Genomic DNA, 15,089 nt, shown 5'->3' on the forward strand with positions numbered 1-15,089 from the left:
CGGGCTTCTGCAGAGGAGAGGCTGGGGAATTCCCGCTTGCCCCTGGAGATGCAGCCCAAGGTCACTGCTTCTAAAAAGCCGTTTGAATCTCCCCTGTTCTATCCTTCAGGCCGAGGGGGCCAGCGGCCTCGCTCGCCCCTCTGGGCTGCAGATGTGCCTTGCAATACTAAGTCCGTGCTTTCACCTGTCACCCTTATGGTCTTTCCCATTAGACGGCGAGATTTTGGGGGAGTAGGGAGTGTGTAATGTTCGTTTTGTGACCCTCAGCACACAGACCGTTTCAGGCGTGTGCAGCCCAGGGTCGGGGTTCACCGAGTCAGTGCAGGAGACTTACAGGGCGGTGAAGTGAGCAGAAGAGAAGGGACCTGGGTTCTGGTGCCAGTTCTGCTGTTATCAGTTCTTTGGCTTTGGGAAAGCTAGTTGATCTTCCTGGGCCTTGGTTTTCTCATAGGCAAAGGAGGAAGTAGAACGAGAATCTAGGAGATCTGTGAATGGTCTTTAAGTGGTTCCTGGATTTCTTGAGATGAGATGCAGAATCGTTCATATTTATGTATGTGTGTATTCAAACATACATACACGTATAGCTTTTTTTTTTCCCCTAAGGAAAGGACCACGAGCTTTTATTATACTCTTAAAGAGATCTGTGACTTAAAATTATTAAGAACCTCTGAATAAAATGCGGTGGTTCTAGAATTTGTGTATAGCATGGGGTTGGGAGGTGGGTGGTGATATGGTTGAGGGTGGGGATTCAGCTGAAAGACTTGTCTTCAATTGTGATTAAATGACAAATTCTAATTATATAGGTTTTTATCTTTATTTGGGACAGCGATGTGTGGAGGTGATGACAATTGTGGGGAGATGTTCTCTGAGCCCATCTCTTGGACCTGTCACTTCTTAGAGCTCTTTTAAATCTGTGTGAGCCGTATGTGATTCTGGTCTTTATTTTGTGTTATCTTCATGAGTTGACTAGGCATGGTACATTAGGACTTTTATTAAACCTCACTTTAGCGAGGTCAAATGCAATGGTTTTAGGCTCTTGGAGTTACTTTTGTGTTTATTTTTTTTGTTTTGAGTATTTGTATTAAACACTAATTACATGGAAGCAGAAAATAAAAAAAAGATTGACCATCCAGAATCTTCAGTTTTTAAACATAGTGCTATACTTTCGCAAGCTTAGCTGTTTGCAGCTGTGAGCAAACACTGGCTGTCATGTATTTAAATAGAGGTACAACCTAACTTATTAAATGTATGTACAGCATTTTGAAAGCTTTCTTTGATATCCTGTGATAAGGTAGACATCACATTTTATTTTCTGAAGTACTTTGCGAAGATTAAATCTTCCTTTGATGATGATGATAATGGTGACATTTAGGGAGCAGCAGAAGTATGAGACATTCTTCCAAGTGCACTTAATATATACAGCTCTATCTATATCGTCTGTCTTTCTGTCTGTATCTATCCATCTTGTCTCATTTTATTTCCATAATGAACTTGAGTGATAGTTGATAATTTTGTCTTAATTTTATAGATAGGGGAAATAAGGCATGTACTTAACTTCCATGTTCACCAGCCAGTGAGAGATGGAGCTAGAATTTGAACCCAGAAAATCCGAGTCTTCAGCTTGCACTCCTGACCAGTCTAGTATATAAATTTGCTAAAGGGAGTTTATTGTTCTCTCTAGAGCTTTATTTTGAAGTCTCAAAAATAATAAATATGGACTAATTCTTGCCTTTATGATCATGACCAGGGCCTGCACAAAATGTCATTTGGACCCTTTTAACCTAAATAAGACACTCTACTTTTTGAACAACGCAAATTCATTTCCCGTGGTCCATAATCTTCTTGACGTGGCAGTAATGGTTTGTTTATCGTCTCTCACTGCACTGCTTTGCTTTGCTCATAGAGGAAGTGCTGGGGGTGTTTTTCAGCAGCATCCTACAGTATTCAAAGCAATAACCAGGAGTTGGAGGAAAGATCTGAAACATGTTGCTAGAAATGACAGGTAGCTACACTGTATCCTAATGGGGTAATTTACTCTGTGAAATTAGAATTGCAAAGAAAGTTAAGATAATGAGTTCCGTTGGTCTCCGGGGAGCTTCAGTCTGAAGCTCTCCATCTGGTGGGGTTCGGGTTCTGCCTCGTTGTCGGAGAATCTGGAGTCGGGGCGCGTGAGATAGCACCAGGCATCTGTGCTACTCCGGGGTCACGCCCCACCCGGTGTGCAGACCCAGCCTTTGTCTGGTTTACTCGGCCCAGTGCTCCCGGCCCCACGTGCCCGCTTACACCCTCTAGGGCCTGGGTTTTTCCTGCTTGGCCCCACGGGACACCTGCCCCGAGCCTGTCATTGCTGTGGTGCAGCATCCTCACTCGAACTGCAGCTGCTTCCCTGTCACGCCATGCAGCGGTGCTTCGCTGCCGTGGACCCTTCCCGAGCTGCTAAGCTCATCTTGCACTTGGGGCTCGAACCTGCAGCGCCCTGATTGCCCTCACACGGCCCAGCTCCCTGGAAGGCTCACTCCCTTCCCCAGCAGCTCCTCCTGAATCCAGCTCCTTGTTCAGGAATCTTCATAAAAGCTGATCCACTGGGTCAGGAAGAGGGTTAGGAGGTAAAACGTCAGAACAGAGAATTCAAGGAGGTAAATCCGCAATTAATTAGCACTTTTTGGCAGGCCGTGTGCTCGTCCCCATGGTTTCTTCCTGTTATTCTCTCTGGCCGTGGCTTCTTTCACTGGAGAACCTAGAAGTGGCCGTAATGTACTGCTTCTGCATGGACGCCTTGTTTTAATTACACATCACATCAACAGCACGAACGTGTTAGATAAGCAGAGAGGGAGAATTTGCCAGGAGGTCTCATGGAGAGAACAGTTAAAATGAGTAGCTTTATTTGTGTACACTGTTGCCTTTCCGTTTTTGAAAGCTTATTTCATGGTTTTTAAACTAAGGGGATGGTGAAAACAACTCAAACTAAATAAAAATCATCATTAGGGTAAAAATATTGGATGAGGGCGCCTTGCCACGATGTATATTATCTTTAGACTTGAGGAGATAGATAGAAGCTCCTTCTTATACTCAATATTTAATTTTTATAATGGGTCCTTTCTTCAATTATGCATCATTTCTCATTTGTGCCAGGCTGAGCTCTTTACATATCTTTACACATATTATTCCTAATCCTTACAGCAACTTTACAAGATAAGTATTAGTCATTCATTTGTTTGAGCAACAAATACTTTTTGTGTTAAGTCGTTATGAGCCTGGCTGTGAACTGGGCGATGGGACTAGAACAGTGAAGAAACGATTCGGTTTTCCTGCCCTTAATGTGTTTCTCATTGTTGGAGGAGAAAGACGGAGACTCAGGTCATTGTAGTGCCCCGTTCTTATGCACTCATCAGGGGTGTATAAATTTGTGCACGTTTTATTATTTTACTTATTCTTTTAGAAAAAGTAAGATTTATCAAAAGTACATTTGGAAGGAGGCGGGCTTGCTAAGGAAGGCTGCAGCCCTGCGGAATCTGGGGGGATGAAGAGATGAGACAGTATGCCCCACGGGAGGAGCGGGCTTCTGGCCAGGAGAGCTGTCACTGTGCAAGAGTTTTTAAGAGCGGTGATCTTACCTTTGGATGTAGTCGTCCCATCTAAGACTCTTTCCTGTAGAAATATCTGCACACAATTGCAAAGATATCAGTCAAGGATGGTAACTGTGGCATCGTTCCAGGAGCGAAATGTTGCAAAAACTCACCAGTAGGGAGGTGGTCGAATCTTTATGTTAGGTACATGCCCTGGAGCACTAGAAAGTGTTAAAACGAATAGAGTAGACCTGTGTGTGTTGACACGACTGTCTGTGATATATTGTTAAATGACAAAAGCATGTCGTAAAAAAATATTTATAATAAGAACACATCACCTAAAACAATAATTTTAAAGAAAAGGAAAATAACATTCTGCAAGAGTTACACCAGATTCTTAGCCGTGGTCGGCTTTAGGCAGAAGGTGAAAGGGGTGTGTGTGTGTGTACGACTTTATATATTACTGTATTATTTCAATTTGAAAAAATATTTTAAACAGCACATAAAGTTCTAAATAATTTACAGGTGCTGGGCCAGTGTTATGTCCAGTCCTATGGGGACACAAAGGACCCAGATTGGGGGTGGGCGGTGGTCAGAGATGGCTCTGGAAGAGGGACGGCCTGGTGAGCTCAGGACATGGTGGTCAGCGGTGTGGAGGGACACAGGACGAGAGCGCCCTGCTCGGGAGCATCCCAGAGCCTTTCCGCGTGGGCGGCATCGGAGCCAGCCGCCTCCGTGCTCTAGCATCTTACCCAGATTGTCCCGAGTTCTCCTTCCCTTGGCCTCCACGGGGCGTCAGCAAGCATTCCTACCTATTTCTCACACATCGGCCTCTTCTCCATCTCTACTGCTGCTGTCTCAGGTCAGACATCATATTTCTCACCTGGACAATTGAGAACACCCCCTGGTGAGACCTCTGGTCCTTTGTCTGTTACCCATGTCCTCCTACCCCGGTCTGTCCTTCATTTTGCTGAGTGATCTTCTGAAAATGCAGTTTGGACCTTGCTATCTTTCTTGACCTTTTTCAGTGACCCTTCGTAGACTCTGGGATCGAATCTACCTTTGTAAAGCGGGCACACAGAAGCCCCTCTCAGTCTCCCTCTTTCCTTCCACAGTAACTCTTATTTTTGTTATCCAGAGTTGTTTTCATTTCTTTACGAATGCCACTGTTCTTATCAAACAAGGGATGGATGTACATAAAGAAAGAAAATGCATATGATGAGTTTAGTAGTTGGTTGTTGGCCTATTAACTTGCAAATATTCTGACTAGTTATTCCCCCCCCCACCCCTTTCTAGGAGTTAATGTCCATAATTTCATATAATTTCAAGGTGACCATTTAAAAATTAATTCATTTTAGGGAGAATAGTTTCTTACTGTGTTTGGGGACATTTTCTTTTGTAAATATTCTTGAATGGATGTTTCTAATGGCAGATCAGTCTCCACACAGAGAACCTGAGGATCTGGCATTGATTTGTATACTTGTCTGTTCCAAATCCAGATATACTCCACCTTTATGGAATACACACTGTGTTAAAAACATGACATTGACTAAACAGTGTTTATTTGCTTTGGCTAAACTTAGAGCTAATGGAGGGACTCGATGTGCAATAAAAGACGCAAAACTGAGTGATCGTCCCCATATTTGCTGAGACATGCTACACGTTATTCTTCCATCCTTCTCATCCACTGATTTTGTATCTGTGTTATTTTCCTCTTACTGAACAGGAATAAATAATCCTTTTAAGTAAATAGGAGTGGTTTCAGCTTGCTGGTTTTCAGAAACATTTGTGCTTTATAAATTCATTCAGTGCAGGAGAAAAGTAATATAGTACTGTCTTCTGGCTCCCTCTGCTGGACAATTTTATGAAAAACAATCAAACTACGGTGGGGTGGGAAGGTTATGATTAGTTCTGGTTATCTGTAGTAAAAAGAACAGGGAATGCATTCTTATCTTGCAGATGCATGATAAATATTATAGAAAATCTGCTCAAAGGATAAAATATATTTCTGTTACAATACGTGATAGCAATAGTAAAATACCTAGTGATGCTATTTTCCTTGTTATTGAGTACTGACACGGCTGAGCTACAGCGTCAAACAGGGTCAGAGGCAGATTTCATCCCCAGCTTTACAACCGTGCCACGTTAGCATGAGGCTCATGCTAAAATTTAACCATGTAGTTAATTTATGAGATGACATTATTCCAGAACCTTCCAAAAGCTAGACTTTTCACTCAATAATGTACAATTTTGGAATTTTAGCAAATGAAAGTTTTATCTTAAATCTGTTTATTTTGATACATTTACTGTTTGTGCATTTGGAATCTTCTGAATTTACAGATTCCCCAAGGTGCTTTCTCTTCGTTATGGGAAATTAATCAATATCGAGTTTTATCTGGGTGGTCGTATCTCGCTTTCACATTCAGTGTTCAACGAGGTTAAACCAGGAAGAAATTGCGTAAAGTTTTTAAATTAAACTTTGTGTGTAATAATTATTTTACGTTCACATTTATCGAGTTCAGCATTTGATGGACATCATTTCCTTTAGTTTTTTTTTTTTAGTAACTCCAGGAAGCAGTTAGCTGTTGTTGTCCACATTTTCTAGAGGCTGATAAAGGTGAGCTTAGCTGAAAACCGGTGAGCCAGAACTCTTCCAGGGCTTCTTACTCTAGAGCTCTGAGTTTCTCCCCGCACGATAGAGCCCCCTGCAGCAGGTGAGAGACGAAGACGTGTGTCGCCCACCCCTTGTGAGACGTCTGCGGCGCGCTGGGGCCTCACTTTGTGTCTGTCAGTGAACCGAGGCATTAGAAGACTCTTCTTCAACCCAGAGAGAGAGTTTTGCCTTTTCTCTCTTTTTTTTTTCTTCTCATTCCGAATAGGTCTTGTAGTAGAACCTCTCAATTTTTAGTTTTGAGAAGACAAATGATCTCTCTTAGCATAGAAACAGGTTTCATGAGAAAAAGATGTTTTAGCTCCTTGATCTCGTCAGTCAGACTTTTAAAGAGACGATCTTAGGTTTGAAAGTGGGAAGAGAGGGTAGAAACTGCGAGGTACTAACTAATGGCACAGCTATGGCGGGGCGCGCTTAGGTTTAGGTCTGAAGATGCTCATAAGATCTCTCTGAAACAGAGACAGATCATCAGTGGTAATTTAGGAAATTTTTTTTTTTCTAAAAACACTCAGAATAAATACATTTTCTTTAAGTTTACATTTATAAAGAATAGCGACCATTTAAATACTTTACATGTATTACTCTCTCAGTCCTTATAATAACCTGATAATTATTAATAATTTATTATCATAGGTAGGTAGTATCCAGATGAAAAAGCCGAAGCCCAGAGAAGTTAAGCAATTTGCCCAAGGTTATGTGGCTAGTAAATGGTAAAGCCAGGATTTGAACCCATGTGGTACGGGTTAAGATTTTACTCATTAAACCACTTCGCTCTACAGCAGTGCCGCCCAGTAGGACTTTCCGTGATGACAGAAATGTCTGATGTCTGCATAAGCTAGTACAGAACCCGCCAGCCACATATGGCTATTGAGTACTTGACATGTGGCCAGTACAACTAAGGAACTTAATGTTTTGTTTTTTAAATTTTAATCACCTTACATTTAAATAGCCTCACGTGGCTAGTGGCTGCTGTTTTAGACAGTGTTGCTTTCCCAGATCTTTCAGATTGTGTAGATGCAGAGATGCAAGACCTTCAGGATTACGTTTTCCTGGAAACTCCAAACCAGGTGGGTTAGGAATCTTGGAGTCATAACGCCAAAGAAGGACAAAATTATAACCCAGGAGTTTATACTTTTCAGTCACAGCTCTTCCCATTCTTCATCTTTTTGGCATTTTCATATTTACATTTCTGTTGTCATTGTTGACATTAGATTATAAAACTCCTATTTTGGAAAAAAAAATCTTCTCTTTTATGAAGTACATGTCCAATTAACATCGCTCTCTTTTCTCAGGTTATAGAAACATTGTCGCGACTTTCTCGCACGCCGATAGCCTTGGCCACAGGAATCAGGTGAGCTTGTTTCTCTGTGGTTCGTATTCAGGGTAATGCTTACTTATGGACCGGTCAGTGTTTGCAAAGCACTTTGCATATAAGGACGCGTCTCATTTATGCAGACTGCCTGGTATATGAGTGCCCAATACACATTTGACACTTATTGAGCATCAAGTTGAATAAGACACTTTGGCTAAACATTGTTTTCAGTTTATTGGTGACTGTCACTGACGTGGCTCTTTTTTTTTTTTCTTAACTCCTAAATTTCTATACATGCGATTCATGAAGACAAAACACAAATGCTTAAGTCAATAAAATACTTTAAAAGATACTGTGGTAGATTTATTTCCTTTAGACCATAACAATAGCACACCTTTTAGGAGTTTACAGAATAATCAGACGAATATAAAATGATATCTGTACAGGGGTGTGTATTGAGGGTTTGGTACTAAATGGAAAACTTGAAGTGAATTGGTTAAATAAATTATGCAGCCTCCAGGCAGTGGAGTATTATGCAGTCAGTAGCGTGGACATGCAGAGGTATATGTCGTTGTCGGTCTTTCTCTTTTTAAAATACTGCATCCTTAATTTAGATCAGAGAGACAGTGGCATTACTGTGACACTAAAAGCGAAGACGACCAGCTTCAGTAGCCACACGGCTAGCTTGCATGGAAATTGCACGGGTGTCGCTTTTTACCTCATTTCCTCAGGGCTCTGTACTTCAGTCTGCAGCCAACACGGGGCCGGCTCTGCCCCGTGTCTCTTCCTCTGTGGCTTCCATTGTCCTGTGCACAGCTCACATTCAGATTCCAAGGAAGAGGACCCAGGCACATCGTATGGGACTGGTCGGCGGTGCTGGGCAGCCTGGCCCCTGGGCACAAAGCACAGAGACCCTGTGGAGGATGTCCTTTGCACCCTTTCCTGGAAATGGGCCGCAAATTTGGCAGCTTTCTACAGAAGTAGTCTGTAGGCTGGATTAACTAACGTTCAGCGCCTTGTAATTTGGTCTTTAATATGATTTTCTATGTCAGTATATATTTTGTCATTATAGGTAAGCAGCAGATTTAAAAATAGCATGATGCCGTATTTGTGTATTTATATATTTTTGATTCTGGAAGGATACATATCAGAAAAAATTTTTTTCTTTTTAATTATTCCTATATATATTTTCATTTTTTTCCCCCTACAGTGGACTTATATTGGTATATGAGCATAAATTTCTTTTAAAAAAGATTTCGAAACTTGGGCATTTCTCACACATTTAAATTTATTTGAAAAATGTAAGTTCTTCCAATGTCTTAAGTATTAAATTGATCCATAAACCAAGGTGAAAATCTGCTTTTCAGTATAATAAAATTATTTAGTACTTATTTGTTATTTTGATGGATCCTCTTGTTTTTATGAAGTATATAATGATGTGTTGGCTGCATGTAAAGAAAGAGTAAAACTTTTGGCACTGAAGTCTAATTAGTGTGATTTTTTTTAGACATAAATTTAGAGCATTGTGTTGGTGTTATAAAAAATTTTCATAGTAGCAAGAGGCAAACAAGGCAGCCAATGGCTGGGAGTGGGGGATAATTTAAAGGGATTTTCTTTGAACAAGGGACAGAGAAAACACCCCACTCTCCCTGAGGGTCTGGTTAACACATTTGTCCCATTAATGAAGATAAAAATATAACCTAAATGCCTTAAAGTCTGAGTAGAAGAGTATATCAGAGTCAATAATCATATATAAAGGGCAATGGCATTCTTGTCTTCCGATAGTTTTCATCTCTACTAGTGGAACTTGAGTCACGCAGGAACGATTGTTGCCCAATTACCTGTCAGTTAGATTAGAATCCGCAAGTGAAAAGAGCTGGCACTGAAGGCAGGGGCGGCTCGTTCTCTGGGGGGAGCGGCGGTGGGTCCGACCGAGGCGAGCCTGCAGGAGTGTGGCTGATGGGAGCTGAGCACGTCCGCAGCTGCTCACAGACTGTGGCGACCAGCAGAGCTGCTGCTGACGGTTTGGGAGCAGGTGCCGTCGCCTCCCTGGGGGACCCCAGACACCATATCAGATAGACAGAGACTGATCCAACCCCACTGACAGCAGAGGAGCTTATGCATTTAATGCCAGGTGAGCGCCCAGACTGAATGTTTCTTATTCATCCTTTTTTTCCCTCCTCCCTCCTAGGCCTTTCCCAACAGAAGAAAGCGTGAACGACGAAGACATCTACAAAGGCCTTCCGGATTTGATAGAGTATGTCGAGCATTTCCAGCAAAACTTACATCCTCTGTGGGTTTTAACTGTGGATGTTAAGATAGCTCTCTAACGGGGGAACAGTGGCTTAATGATTAAGACGTGTAAGAGTTAACCTCAACCTCGTAATGGAAAGCTTCACAGGAAAATGTCCTTCAACTGGCTTTTGGCTTCTGTTGTGTGTCCCGCATTGTGCAAGTAACAACACATACTGCCATGAGGTAAACTCTGGAGGTTCCTTGAAGGCGTGATGGAGGCAGTAGATAAAACCGGAGTGAGCCAATTAAGGAACAATTAAAGAGAAGTGGACTCTAGCACTGAAGTTGTAGGGTGGGTAGTATTTGCTCTGTAAGCTTAAGGAAGGGTGAGGTTGGTGTGGGCTGGCCTTATTCAGGGATGTTTCATTGGATGGTGTTTATTCTAACAGAGAATCCTTTTGGGCTTTATTATTTGATAGTCAGGAGAGGCAAAAGATCCTTGCAGCTGATTATCTTCTGCTGATTGACTTGTGCAGATTACAGATAAATATAAAACCTGATCCTTACTTCTCAAGGAACTGATGACAAAGGTCAGGCATGTTTGCAAAGAATTGTAATAACGAATAGGTGACTCTCCAGGAGAGACTGAAATCCATCCATTTATCCATTGTAACATACCAGCATGCTTTGAGACCTTTGCTCCCACTGTTCCTTCTGCCCATATGACTGACCCCTCGCCATTCAAGTCTTTGCTTAGATGTCCCTCTGCTGAGGAGCCTGCTCGACGACCTTATCTAAAATTGCCACCACCCCTCACCTCGCCGTGTGTGTTCATGGCCCTCACGACTGCCTGAGACAATCTCTGTTTGCTTCATTTATTGTCCCTCCTCATTAAAAGGCCAGCTTGGTGAAGCAGGGACTTTACCTTGTTCTTGGCTGTTATCTTCATCGAACTTTAGTGTCTAGTGTCTAGTCAGTCCTCAGGAAATATATATATGTATATATATATTTTCTGAATGAATAAGCCGAAGCTGCATTAAGCATCTACTGTGTGCCAGGCATTATGCTTCAGGCGAGAGCTATCTAGACAGTTCATAAGAGCTTATCGAGTCCCGTTTCTTGCTAACCATGTTACTTGCATGATCTCATGTAATATCATGTGATGAGGTTGTTGCTGATATCATCATGATTTGCAAAGGAGAAACCCAAATCTAGAAAAGGCACTTGCTGAAGGTCGTATTGCTAGTAAGTGGCAGTCTTTGGACTTGAACCCGGACAGTTTTTCTCTGGAGCGGAGGCTCTTCGTAACTGTGCATCGACTCCCAGAAGCGCCCAGCCCTGCCCCTCTGAGGATTGGCAGAGGAAGGGCCCGGGAGGAGAGCGCTGACAGGAGCCACAGGGACGGCCAGCAGCTCTTCCCGCAGTGGGTGGTATGTGGATGGCCCTTGAAGTCTTATATTTTAAATGCGTATTGAGAATAGCTTCTTATTTCTTGTCAAAATCTCTAAGAACTCACTAATCTTAAGCAAGATAGCTGCCAATCGTCTCACCGAATTGGCTACAGTCTTCCTAAAGTGACTGTAAGATTACTGGTTAATGTAATCAAATTCTTCAAAGCATTAGGAGGAATGTATTAATTAGTTCTAGTATATTATGATGAAATTCCTTCTTAAACCCGCCAGCTGTTGCTTATTCCCACCACTAATTTCGATGGTCCTGTTCTGTTGCAGTCAGGATAGGCCTGGTGGGGGTGCATTTCTAGCTGAGCATGGAGAAAATGAGGCTCCTGAAGAGGCTGCCTTGAGATGCCAGCTCATGCTCTGTGAGGCACAGTCCGCTTAGCTCTCCACATGGTGGTCCAAGGTCCAAGCGTGGTGTCAGTCCTGCAAATGTTTGCTTTTGAGTTTGCTGTGGCAGCTTCGTTTTTTAGTCTTAGCTTTGTTACGGGCTCAGCTACTTAACTCTAACTTTTGGGAATGAATCACCCCAAGGGAAGCCCCTGGATCAGACAGGTCTGCTCCCCGCTGCGGATGGAATCACTGGCTCCTGACATGGAGAGGAGCTGAGGCAGGACGGGCTGCAGAGCCTGGGGGATGGGGATGGCTGTGCTGCCCTCACTTCTGCTTTGATGATCGGGGTATCAGACGTGCCCTTGCAGGTGGCCTGGACAGATCGCAGATTGCTTATTTATTGAGCATTTGAAGAATCACAGCCCCCCCCTCCCCGCCCCCTTTGCTTCATTTTATGCAAATTAGAAATTATTGACCAAACTGTTAGCAAGGAAAGCAGCTTGAATATGGGGTGGAGTAACACACCCTAGACTGTTTTACCCCATATGCGCCTATGCCCATGTGTGTCACGGCTACAATCCTAGAGCAAAATCTGTGTGAATTTATAGATAACGTTTCTGTATCTTCATGGGAAATAAAAAACTTCAGCAAGTTGAGGGTTTTTTGGGGGGTGGGGGTGCGGTTAAAGGTTTAGAGGCAGGAGAGCTGGGGTTCGGAGTACCGGAGAAGTGGCTCTCACCACCCACCTGCCTCCTAACAGGGGCTCCTTTGACGTGGAGCCTGTTCCTTCCTTTCTTCTCTCTCTCCCTCATGAGCCCTTCAGACCTTCCTGTGCCTTGATGAGTTATAGAAAGTGCTCAAACCAGATTAACTGCCCCACTGTTCTCGGCTAGATGGCCTGGCTGAGCCCCTCCGTGTGGAAATTGTGGAACTGCCGATATGGCTCGTCTGCCCGCTTTCCTCAAGGAGAGAGCTGAGGGGCAGCCTTGCTTCTCTCCCCGTCATTCCGGCAGGTCGCCACGTTTGGCTGACTCAGTGACAGCCTCCCGCGTCTCTCTGTTTCTCTCCTCATCTGGTTATGGCTCAGGATCTTTCACCCACAGTGTTTCATTTCTGCCCTCCCTGCCTGTCTTCTTGCCCCATCCAGACCACGCCACGTAAAACCGCCTGGCGATGCCCGAGGTAAAGGTGAGCCTCCAGGGCACAGCCCTTCTCAGTTTGCTTCCAGCTCTTCCCTCTGGGGCCCACCTCACTCACAGGCTCACGCCGAATGGGAGGCCACTCCATGGTCCCAGGCTCTTCGCTCCTCATTTACTGTGTCACCCGAGGGCGGAAGCTGTGTCCACCTTGTCTGCAGCTGTCTCTCCCGGAACGTAATGTCTATTCAGCACATATCTATTGAACAGATTAACAAATACGTAGAAGATCCTGTTCGGATGTAGTATCTCCTGTGACGCCTTCCCTGCCTTCCTTAGTCAGGGCTGTTCTTGCCCTCCTCTCCATCCCTGTGTGCTACGCTTGTCTCTTTTGTTGCACTTACAGAATTTCGTGTTCTTGTTCTGCACACTGGACTGTGGGAGAGTCTTTGGAGCGCCTTGATTGTGTGTTCTTAGCGCTGCGGTCAGCGCTCAGGTTCTCAGCAATGTCTGTCGAGCGGGTGGATGGGTGGGCAGGTAACCCTGGAATGCAGAGTCTCAGGGCAGAGGTCTCTGAAACTTCTGTTACCACCAAATCGCTCTCCCTTAAGACACCTTTCTTTCTCTTGAGCGTTCAATGCTTCATTTCTGTCAAAGGCCTCCAGATAATCCTTCATGACAAACACGGACAACTTTCTGATTACACCTACTTTGAAAAAAGCCCCGCGTTGCAGAATGACTTTTGCAAGTATTTTTATTTTTGCATATATCAATTTATAATATCCTATTGGCACAGGCCCAAGAGAAATGCTAAAAAGCCGAAGGGGTTGCATTTCTTCAGAGAGATGTTAATGCTTCTTTCTAACACATCTAAATTTATTAATCTCAATTCTTTATGGAAGTCTTGAACTGAAAGTAAAAGATTAAGGTGTGCCGTCATGGGATGGGTGGCACCAGCTGTTCCTGCTTCTGATGGGTTTGCAATCTCATGAAGGATTTGGGAAAGATATCTCAATCAGTGACTGAGATATCTTCAAAAACAAATTGTTTTCAACTGCCAGGAGACCAGAAGATTTCAAATGGCTTTAAAAAATGCCTTGTGGTCTCAGGACCATTTTTTTTTTTATAAACAAAATAGAAATAAGACAGATAAGAGCAGAATCTGGGCGAAGGGGGAGATCTATGGGTACCTTCTCAGTGGCTTTGAAGAAACGTGGTTTGAAAACCATTACATGAAATATGGGCAATAATGATCCTGGAGAAACTGATGCTTTAAAAAGACTATTGATAACATATCAGATCCTCCCAAAGTCCCCCGTCTTCTCCATATTTTACCCTTTAATACAGTTGATGAGACTGAGGTCTCGCCGTGGGAAAAGTGGGAGGCAGCATGAGAACACTCAGAGTATAAGACCGTTTCAGCTTTAAATCCTGGCCCTGCCTCTGACTAGTGGTGGTATCTTGGGCAAGACAAATAAGTTTTTGTCTTCTCAAAGTTCTTACCTATATGACGGATCAAAGAATAACGCTTCCCTGAAAGCAGAGTCAGTGCCGGGCCGGGATGAACTAAGTGAGAAAGTAGATGTAGAGGGATCATCTGTTCTGTGTGCTTGTGCACAGTGAAGGACCAGTGACTGTTGGTGGCGGTGCCGTCCCTCTTGGATTCTGTCCTTGCCGCGGTTTGTCATTGTTCCTGTTGGGAGGGACAGAGCTGTAATGTAAGCCTGTGACTTTTTCCACTGATTCCGTTTTATTTCCTCTCTGGATTTTCTCCTAAAATCCGGTAAGCTATTTCTGACTGTTGCATTTACTGCCTAATAGACCGTGATCTGTCCGTTGTCTGTCTGTTTCAGTGAGACCCACGTGGAGGATGAAGAAGGTCTGTATGACTGTGTGTACGGGGAAGATGAAGGCGGAGAAGTCTACGAGGACTTAATGAAAGCCGAGGAAGCCCATCAACCTGTAGGACTTTCACTTGCCTTTTGCTTTTTAAAGTCACTCTGAGTATTTGATTAGGAAAGTGATTATTTGAAAAACTCATTCTGCTGAAATAGTTTTTGTTTTCTTTTTTATTTTGCTTGTTATGCGATTATAACTACATAACCATGACTCGTTTTTGCATAAAACATAAAAACGTAGCATTTTATAATTCAAAACAACCATGAGGAATCTCTGGTCTGATCCTTTCATTTTACTAGTAAAGAAACCAAGTCTGAGGGACAAATGACATGTCACTCAGCTAAATAATGGCAGAGGAGCAAAAGAACATAATTTCAGGGAGTCATGAAATTGTATTGTTACGACAGGAAATCTCTTACAAAGCAGGTAAATCTTAAAATTTGATGCAGCAGAAAATATATGTTAAAGAATATTTCTTCA

At 43.2% G+C, this 15,089-nt stretch overlaps 1 protein-coding gene across 1 annotated transcript in view; it reads left to right on the forward strand.

Annotated features, from left to right (window-relative positions):
• Window positions 1-15,089, forward strand: part of VAV3 (vav guanine nucleotide exchange factor 3) — a 325,354-nt gene that overhangs the window by 138,108 nt on the left and 172,157 nt on the right. The window contains exons 3-5 of the mRNA XM_011369192.2: window positions 7,530-7,588; window positions 9,741-9,806; window positions 14,564-14,672. Of these exons, the coding sequence (XP_011367494.1) occupies window positions 7,530-7,588; window positions 9,741-9,806; window positions 14,564-14,672 (234 nt within the window). The remainder of the gene's footprint in view (window positions 1-7,529; window positions 7,589-9,740; window positions 9,807-14,563; window positions 14,673-15,089) is intronic.

Source organism: Pteropus vampyrus, unplaced genomic scaffold (genome assembly GCF_000151845.1).
Source record: "Pteropus vampyrus isolate Shadow unplaced genomic scaffold, Pvam_2.0 Scaffold6, whole genome shotgun sequence".
Classification (NCBI taxonomy): domain Eukaryota; kingdom Metazoa; phylum Chordata; class Mammalia; order Chiroptera; family Pteropodidae; genus Pteropus; species Pteropus vampyrus.